The sequence below is a fragment of the Microtus ochrogaster genome, chromosome 2, assembly GCF_000317375.1.
Source record: "Microtus ochrogaster isolate Prairie Vole_2 chromosome 2, MicOch1.0, whole genome shotgun sequence".
NCBI lineage: Eukaryota > Metazoa > Chordata > Mammalia > Rodentia > Cricetidae > Microtus > Microtus ochrogaster.
The window spans coordinates 3864342-3874144 of record NC_022010.1 but is presented as its reverse complement, the minus strand read 5'-3'; the positions used below and the strand labels follow the sequence as shown (position 1 = coordinate 3874144).

The window sequence follows — 9803 nt, the reverse complement described above, 5'->3', positions numbered from 1 at the left end:
TGAGATCTACAGGTGCACAGGGACTGTTGGAGAGGGCGGGGGGGGAGAAGGATGCACATGAGATCTACAGGTGCACAGGGACTGTTGGAGAGGGCAGGAGGAGGTGCAAGCTTTCCATAAAGCAAGGGAAGCACAGAAACAACCTGAATAAACAACTTGTATAGGCTGCTCTTTGACGAGGATGGGGTTAGTGGACAAAACTCTCATGAGAAACTCTCTCTCGAGAATCAGACAGTCCTGACTGAGGTCTTGAGTCTGTTTATTAGTCATGTGACCTGGAAAATTATTTCTTCTCTCTCCCCAACCTTTTTTTGAGACACAGAAATATGGTCTTATGCTCTAACCCAGGCTGACCTAAACTTACTATACAGCCCCAAACTGGCCTTAAAAACACAGTAAATCCTCCTGCTTCAGCATCACAAGTGTGGGACATGAGCCTACCCTTGGTTTCTGTAAATTTCATTTGGTGAAAATGGGTCATTGTTTCCTGGATCCACTGTGGAGCTCAGATGAGATGAGAGTTGCAAAGCCTGGTGCTGCCAGGGACTGACCGCCAGCCCAACTACCACGACCCAGAGGCTGTGCTGATTCAACTCTTGAGAATACAAAGGGTTCTCTGCAGTGAAAGCTGGCCACAGTGGAAATGCTGAAGGACAGATTTCTGTTTACTGGATCTTTCCCAGGACTAACATTCAAGGGGAGGTAGGGTAGCTTGCTTAGGGTAAGCAGAAGTGGTGAGAGGAGCCTAAGCTGGGTTGGAGGACTTGGAGTGCCTCATTGAAAGCTTTTTCCAGAACACTCCAGGCCCTCAGCAGACGTAAAGGTCCAGCACAGCTGCAGCTGGATGCTGCCAGCAAGAGAGACATACGCAGCTCTTGGCCCATCTAAAAGGTACACAGTTTGCTTTCATTCATTTCTTTAGAAATACACATTTAATCAGTAGAAAATGACTACCTCTTGTGTGGCAGGTGACTTGTCTGGGAGTCAAGTCTGACTGTTGCTGTAGGAAGAAAAGAGAGACTGAAAACACAGTTGCAACCCTTTAACAACCCTCGCCCCCCAGCAATCTTACAAGTTTCTGAGCCACCCGCAACGCTATCCACAGCCCACGCTCTGAAGGTGGCACTGACAGCCTTCGGGCTGATTTCTACATGAGTTCCTATATGGTGGCCACAAAACATGTTTCTTCTCTCTGGGATGCTTCCCCTTTGCCAGTCAGCTCTTTACAGTGTTACAGGGAGATAAGCACTCACTAGGGGAACCCATGGCCTTCGCCCCCCTCTACTAACAGGGAAAACAAGCCTTATTCTCTCCTCCAACAAAACCCAAGCTGCAGCAGAGAGTCATCTTAAAGAAGCTGGCCCCTAGTACACACACCAACAGGAGCATGCTGTCTAAGGTTTGCCAGCCTCACACCTCCAGTCACTGGATCTTATGTTCACGTCTAGGGCTTACAAAGACTCACTACATAAGCACGGGCTGCCATGAAGACCTCACCTCCAGGGAATGAACATCGAACAAATGAGTGACACGAGGCTGGCGGTCCCGCTCGTCCTCCAGTGAGGAGGTGATGACATGGAATAACTCGTGGGCATCCTGTCAAAGGACAGAGCATCCTTGAGAGAGCAGAGCAGACCTGACCCTTACCAGGGCAGAGTGTTTTCTGTTTTCTCAGGGTCCCACTCACTGAAGGACACCTGCACCCAACTCCAGGAGGGGCTTCCTTTAAAAACAAGGCGAGATGTACATAGTACAAAATTCAACACCTCAACCTTGCCAGGGGCACAACAGCAGCACCAAGCATGTTCACATCACTGTGCAACCAGCACCCTGTTCATCTCCATCCGAGACACCACAGCCACCATCCTACCTCTGTCCTTAGAAATCCGACAGCTCATACGAATGGAACCGGACTCACTACTGTCCTGCTTCTGTGCCACTGTACACCATAGAACATGTATTTCCCTGAGCACAATGTCCTCAAGGTTTATCCACAATGTAGCATGAAGCAAAATCCCCTTCCTTTAAGGGCTGACTGTATAAAATTTTGTTTGGGGCTGGAGAGATAGTTCAGTGGATGAGAGCACTGGCTGCTCTTGCAGAGGACCTGGGTTTGGTTCCCAGCACCCTCATGGTGGCTCATGACCATCTGTAACTCATTTCAGAGGATCTGAGGCCCTCCTCTGTCCTCTTGGAACACACGAGACAAACACCTACACACAGAAAATAAAAATAAATATTTAAAAAAGTATTGCTTTTGTTGTTGGAGCTGATGATGCAGCATTGTGGTTAGGTGGGAAAAGCCCTAAGGCTCAGTGACCAAGGGAAGGATTTTATCTTCATCTCTCTGCCCACTGGCAGGCACTTGCATGTAGTATTTTGATTGTGTTCTGACAAATAAAGCTTGTCTGGAATCAGAGGGTGAAGCTAGCCACTAGCTGACCAAAATTAACCACAGAGGTTTAGAAGACTGTAGACAGACAGAGACAAGAAGACGGGGTGGATAGAGGATCTCGGCCTTTTTAAATGGCGAATGGTAAAGATAGGAGGTGACTGGTGGCTGCTCCCTGCTTCTCTGATCTTTCAGGTTCTTTCCCTGCTATCTGACTCCTGATGTCTTATTGATTAAGATTAATTACATGAACTCTTCACTTGCAGCGCTCTGCCTGCTGACTTCTGTGGTGGACTCTGCTCAGCATGTAGATGCACAGACGCCCATGACTCTCTGCTCCAATACTTGGAATGAGTGCAGAGGTGGTATTACTGGCTCCTATGACAGGAAATGTCTCTTAGGAGCATCTGAAAGACCTCCTCCCCAAGTTATAGCCTGCATGGCTGCTCTGGGCTCCTTCTCTCCCCGTCGCAGGCCCTGGCCCCCAGGCCTGTGGACTGCACACAAGTGCAGGGTGATTGTTTTAAGCTGGTAGAGCAGATCCCGTATTTGAGCTCAGTGTCAGGCCACAGTAATCAGTTCTTTCAGCTTTTATTTATGTCTGGCTTTGCAGTGCTGGCGATGGAAGCCAGAGTCACGTGCATTCCAAGCGGGCACTAGACACTGAGCTCACCCAGCTTCTGAAAAGACCCCATCCAGCCTGATGGCAGCTCCCTCCGCCAAAGAGAAGCCTCCCCCGACCTGCACACAATGGCTTCTAGAGCAGGCGAGGGCCCCACATGCTCCTGAGAAGTCCTGTACTCAGTGACAGGCTTAGCCCTGGCTTCTTCTGTGATCCCACAGCATACCCAGCTTATTCCAATTCCAGGCTTCCCTGACCTTCAGTGCTGCCCCCTTCTCTTTCTACTCTTCCTTCAGGCCTCCCATCCCTACCCCTGCGCTGAGGCACACCCTAAAACAATCCAGTCACCTGCAGGTTCCTTCTCACCACCCACTGGGCCAAACCAGCATGAAGCTTGAGGCTCCAACCCCTAAGCACACTCCAACTCCAAACCTCTCCAGCTCCTGCCTACGCCTCACTTGAGCTATGCCATTCTAGGCTGGATCCTTGAAGCAGCCCCCACCTTTCCTCAGCTGACAGCCAGGCCCTGCTGTGTAGGATAGTTCTGTGTCTCCTCACACAAGCTAGAGTCAGCAGAGAGGAGGGAACCTCAAGTGAGAAAATGCCTTCTGTAAGACTGGGCTGTAGAGGGGCTGGAGAGATGGCTCAGAGGTTAAGAGCACTGGCTGTCCTTCCAGAGTTCCATTCCCAGCAACCATATGGTGGCTCACAACCATCTATAACAAGATCTGGTGCCCTATTCTGGCATATAGGCACATATGCTTACAGAGCACTGTATACACAATAAATAAATCTTTAAAAAAAAAAACTGGACTGTAGGCAAGCCTGTGGGACATTTTCTTAGTTATCAATCGATGGAAGAGGGCCCAGCCCACTGTGGTTGGGTAGTGCCAACTCTGGGCTGGTAGTCCTGGTTCTATAAGAAAGCAAGAAAGCAAACAGCACCCCTCCATGGCCTCTGCATCAGCTCCTGCCCCTTGCTTGAGTTCCTGCCCTGACTTCTCTCAAGATGGATTACAATGTGGAAGTGGAAGTCAAATAAACCCTTTCTTCTCCGACTTGCTTTTGGCCATGATGTGTCCACACAGCAACAGTGGCCCTAACTAGGACACTCTCCAAGCAGAAATCACAGCAAACTGGGGCACTATTTCATCATTCTACAATTTTAATTTAGCCAGGCGGTGGTGGCACACACCTTTAATCCCAGCACTTGAGAGGCAGAGACAGGTGAATCTCTGTGAGTTCAAGGCCAGCCTGGTCTACAAGAGCTAGTTCCAGGACAGGCTCCAAAGCTACAGAGAAACCCTGTCTCAAAAAACAACAAACTTTTTTTAAAAAATTAAATGTAATTTGCAGTACTGGGATGGGACCTTGGGCATGTGAGTCTGCCTCTGACTGAGCTACTCCCAGTCCTTTTTCTGTGGAGTGACCTTGAGCTCAGGTCTGCCAGTGCTTATCCAGAGGCAGCTGTGGAAGGCCACCCACCATCAGCCAATGGCACAAGCGCTCAGGCACGAGCTCAGGCCTGTCAGGAAGGAGAGCCAGCAGGTAGCTGGCTCTTTCTGTAGGCTCACACAGCCTCTGTGTCAGCCAGTCTGTAAGCTGTTCGGGCTGTGAGAAGAGGGGCAATACTACAGAAGAGGGTGGAGGGTGACAGCTTCGGCCCTGCCTCTGCCACTTTGCCTCTGAGACCCTGTGCTCCCATCTGTACGCTGACTCCTTACTGGGCTGCACAGGGATGCAGTTAGGTAAAACACATGCAAGACTGAGCCTAGTGCATCTCCTATAAACCAGCTATAGCTCCTGGTTTAGACACAAAATGGGTTGCCCGTCAGTGTGAGCTGGCTCTGGACCAACAGCAGACCAACACTCTGTCTCTTCGAGGAGCAAGAGATGTAGTAACACAGACACGGTGGCTGCATCACGACTGGACCATCAGCGGCCGTGCACGGACTTGGTTCCAATGGTGACTTGGCTTGAGAAGGTCCTTGACAGGAGGGTGGGACTTACAAAAAGGAACAATGCCCTTGGAGACTGACCTGGGAGTCACTCTCCCAGCTGAGACCCAGGGAAGGACAGCTGAGTCAGTCCAGCAGCTGAGGTCAGTTCCAAATGGAGATAGAAACGCACAGAGTTCAGCGCACAAGTGCAGCCAGCAAGAGAAACCTTCACAAAGATACTCATCACCCATTTTGTGTTTGAAACACGGCACAGGGCTTCAGATCAGGGAGGAACAAGAAAGAATCTGTAAGACCAAGGGGTGTGGGCCACTCACCCCATCCCATGTTTCCACACCTCCATCCAGCCCCAGTGTGGTCATCTCTGAGGAGCTGCTCCCTGCCAGGCCACTTGGAGACGCAGCTGGAGAAGATGCCCCTGGGTGCTGGGGAAGCTGGAGTGTGTCACTCTGGGGGCCCAGGCTCAGAGTCATTCTGGGTAATGGTGGGCAGGAGGGAAGCATGCCAAATTCCAAAGACCACAATGAAGTTGCAAAAGGGGAGGGAGAACATCTTGAACAAAGCCCCTTGGCTGTGAGAGATGCCTGCTCGAGGCCTGGGGGCGCTAAAGTCATCTCTGAAGATGGGTCCTTTGGAACAAGGGTATGGGCTGGAGGGTCTCTCACGACTTGGAGTGCAGTCAGTGGAAGCCAGAAGTTCTCCCGTGTGACCACTGTTTTCGCCCAATGCCAGGTGTCTATCCCTAAGTGTCATGAAGTTTTGAGTCCTCTCTGATCAGGACAGCAGTGAGACATTAGAGCTCTTCTCACACAACACTAAGGCTGCCCAAAATGTCCCAGAAAAGTAGATGATATAACTCACTGGGAAAAGAGCACTTGCCTAGCATATTCAAGGCCTGGGCTTGATCTCACTCACACACACACACACACACACACACACATACACACACACACAGAGTCCCTAGGAAAAAGGACTCTCCAAGCTCAGCCTGCTGCTGTCTGGAGTGCTCACCTGTTCTTCAAAGGAAGAGATCTGCCACCTGTACATTCTCAAGACATCCAGAAGGCAGCTTGCATCCAAGACCTCATCCTCGGTGACTTCTTGGCAGGACAAAGCTGGGTACAAGAAAGGAAGACAACAACTGAATGAGAGCAGATCTGGCCAGATGTGTCGCACACCACAGCAGCAGAGGTGACAGCAGTGTCAGGTGGCACCGCAGCTCCCTCTTCCCTCACGCTCTTTGGAGCCTCACACACTGCTGAATCAGCAAGCAGGCACAGCATGTTTGTTGAATGAATCTTAAGATTTCAGGAAGCTACAAATTACCATGACTGTCAGTTGAGTATGATCTGAACTCACAATCCCCAAGGTTGAGGAGCCCTCAGTACTAGGTCAACTCCAAACCCAGCGTGGAGCACCTCTCCCCACGGCTCTGCCATGACTTCTCAGCCTTTGCTCATACGGACCACCAGGCACTAAGCGTGCTGGAATGCATAAAGCAGCTGAAGGGGCAGCTGAATGCATTACTTTATAAACAGAAGTTTGTCTGGCACAGGGCATGGGCCATAGTCCCGGCTGCTGAGGATGCTGAGGTAGGAAGATTTCTTGATCCCAGGAATTTGGAACCAATCTTGTCAGCAGAACAAGGTCCTATCCCAAATAATGATAACAAAGATAGCATAAATTATAAAAAGATAGAGTTGGGTCTGCTCTATCTACACCGAGGGTCAGGAGGCAGCCTCTGTGGATGGAGCAGCCTCTGCAGATGGAGCACAGATACAGCCTGGACACTAAGAGGCTTCACTAGCAAGACAGGCAGCCCCAGGACTGGAGGGGTTGCAGTGGTTATAGGAACTTGTTGCTCGATCATGAGGTTTGGAGTTCAGAGCCCAGCGCCAACATCAGGCAGCTCTCCACCTCTAACTCCAGCTAAGGATACCCACACAAATGCACACAGGCACATAAACAATACAAATGCATTGAAGCTGGGTGTGGGGGTGGTGTAGGACTTTAATCCCAGCACTCAGGGGATAGAGTCAGCTGGATCTCTTTGACTTTGAGGCCAGCCTGGGCTACACAGTAGACTCCAGGACAGCCAAGACTACATAGTGGCATCGTCTCCCCCCCATCTAATACACAAACTAATACAACAACAAAAAAAGATGGGGCCCTAGACTGGCCACAGGCACAGAGTGCTGACTCTAATCTGACCTCCAGGCGCAGTGCACAGGGCTAGTGTTGCTCAAGTGGGAGGTAAAGAAAGACCCTGCAGTCTCAGGATCTGGTTCAGTGATCCACGCACCACAGGGCAGACTTTCTCCTCCTTGGTTTTGACACTTCAGACTCTGACTCCAGAGGGTGGCAACACTGCTGACCTCCTGCCCCCAGGGCAGCCCCACCCTTTGACAATGGCCAGAGCCTCAGGGGCAGGGCACGGGAGGCTGCTACCTGAGCAGCAGGAGGTGAGCAACTAGGCCCAGCCCTTCACCCTCCAGGACAAAGGCTGTAGAGCTGAGAAAGGAATCACACTCCTGGGAAAATGTCAATGGCTGCCTGGGACACTATGAGGCAACCTGGCAAGGTCACTGGCAGTTTCATAACCTGCCACCAACAGTAGAGCTCCGCCTGATACCCGAGGACACATGCTTCTGTGTAATGGCCATGTGCAGAGCTGCTGCTGCAGCAGAAAGGAAGGCTGAACAGCAGGGATCATAGACAAGCTGAGCTACGAAGCAAGGTGGCTACAGGCCACACAGCCACAAAGGGGCAAAGACGTAGGATACACAAAGTGCCAGGGCTGCAGAGGCTGCTCAGAAGCTAAGAGCGCTTGTGTTCTCCAGAGGACTCAAGTTCAGCTCCCAGCTCACCTTTCTAAGTCCAGCTCCAGGGAACCCAGTGCCCTCTTCTGGCCTCCATGACACCCACATACATGTGTCCCCCCCCCACATACACATCAATTTTTAAAAGAAAAAAATTCTAATAAAAAAGTACTAAGAACTAACAACAAAAACCCCAAACTCAAACACAGGCAGAGCCTTGAGCAGCCATTTCTAGACAATGGCCCACAAGCAGGAGAGCTGCAGTGGCTACTCATCAGAGAGATGGCAATGCCAGAAAAATACCACCTCATGTGCCTATATGTAGGTGTGTGTGTCTATGGAGGCCAGAGTCGGATGTCACAGCACCTCACACACATATATGTAGGTGTGTGTGTCAATGGAGGCCAGAATTGGACGTCAAACCTCTTCCTCCACTACTCTCCACCATATTTTTTGAGACCAACACACTCGCTAAAATTGGAACTCATTGCTGGGTTAAACTGGCTGGCCGCGGGGACTCCTCTGTCTCTGCCAGGCGTTGCTGGGATTACGACATGTGCTCCCAGAGCCTCTTGGTCCACACACTTGAGCAGGAGCACTTTCCCACAGGCCAAGTGCTGCTGTAGCCAGGCAGTGGCACAGTGAATGTTTGCTAAGACATCAGTAACTGTGCTGCACCAGGATCATCTCCATTTTAACCTCCTGCCTAGAAAGCTGCCATTAGCTGTGAAGCTCCCGTGCCACTAAGATGAAGTCACGTTCTACTTTCTATGCTGTTCCTCTTAACTTAACATTATTACCTCCCCAAAATTAAAAGAGATCAAACTGTGGTAAAGCGGCCCTGTTTGGCAGCTTCTGTCAGGCACCCACAACCCTGGGTGTTTAGGAACATGCTGGAGACCTTTGCGCACTACCATGTAATATCCAGATTTAAACAAGTACCATCAAGGACAGTTCAATAGTTAAAAATAATAAAAACAAAACTTTTGCTCAAAACTGAATTGGGATTGATGAGATGGCTTGGCAGGTAAGATGCTCGTTACAAAGTCTAGTGACCTGATTTAATCCGAAACCCAAGGGGCAGAAGAGAACAGACTCCCATGTTGCCCTCTGACCTCCACATGTGGGCCATGCCATGTGTATGTACCTAAACACACACATACACACACACACACAGTAAGTAAATAAATAAATAGCCTTTTTGCACACAGATTTACAATAGTGAGGTTGAACAGGTGGCCTGAAGGGATGACTCAGCAGTTAAGAGTTTATCTGCACTTTCAGAGGACTCAAGTTCAGTTCCCGGCACCATGCGGGGCAGCTCACGACTGCCAGTAACTCCAGCTCCAGGAGACCTGACTCTCCCTCATGGCCTTCACAGGCACCCACACATACACATAAATAAAAAGTCTTCACATCTTTCTGCAGACACTAACAGCAGCCACAAGGAAGACTTTTAGCCGTGAGATTTTCAGGCCAGACAGCACTGGCCAGGTTGCAAGGGCTCCCGGGCTGTTCTAAAGCACATTCAAGAAAGGTCAGACCAAGTTCCACCCCCATCGCAGCACACCCCAGCTAACAGCTGCCAGGCTCTGGCATCTGCAATTTGCTTTTTAATCTTTTCTGACAGGCAAAAGGAAGCAAATCCTAAGAGGCTTTATTTGTCTTTACTTTGTGAATGATCTTAGTTCCTGGGCCAAAACACTCACTTTCTAAACAAACTACTAAGACTTGAAGTGTGGTAGTGGATATATTTATTTGTTTCTTTTTGGTTTTCCGAGACAGGGTTTCTATGTGTAGCCCTGGCTGTCCTGGAACTAGCTCTTTAGACCAAGACATTCAAGACCTCAAATTCATAGACATCCACCTGCCTCCGCCTCCCAAGAGCTGGGATTAAAAAGTGAGCCACTACTTCTGGCTAAACTGACAATTTTTAAAATAAATGGCTCCATTTTTTATTTTTTTTTTTCTTAATTTATTTATTTATTGAGGATTTACGCCTCCTCCCCGCC

General features: G+C 49.8%; 1 protein-coding gene across 1 annotated transcript in view; it reads right to left on the bottom strand.

Annotated features, from left to right (window-relative positions):
- The window catches only part of Usp30 (ubiquitin specific peptidase 30), a 28149-nt gene that overhangs the window by 13978 nt on the left and 4368 nt on the right, over positions 1-9803 (bottom strand). The window contains exons 4-6 of the mRNA XM_005344255.3: positions 5984-6087; positions 1498-1596; positions 955-1000 (exon numbers count right to left, since the gene is read on the bottom strand). Of these exons, the coding sequence (XP_005344312.1) occupies positions 955-1000; positions 1498-1596; positions 5984-6087 (249 nt within the window). The remainder of the gene's footprint in view (positions 1-954; positions 1001-1497; positions 1597-5983; positions 6088-9803) is intronic.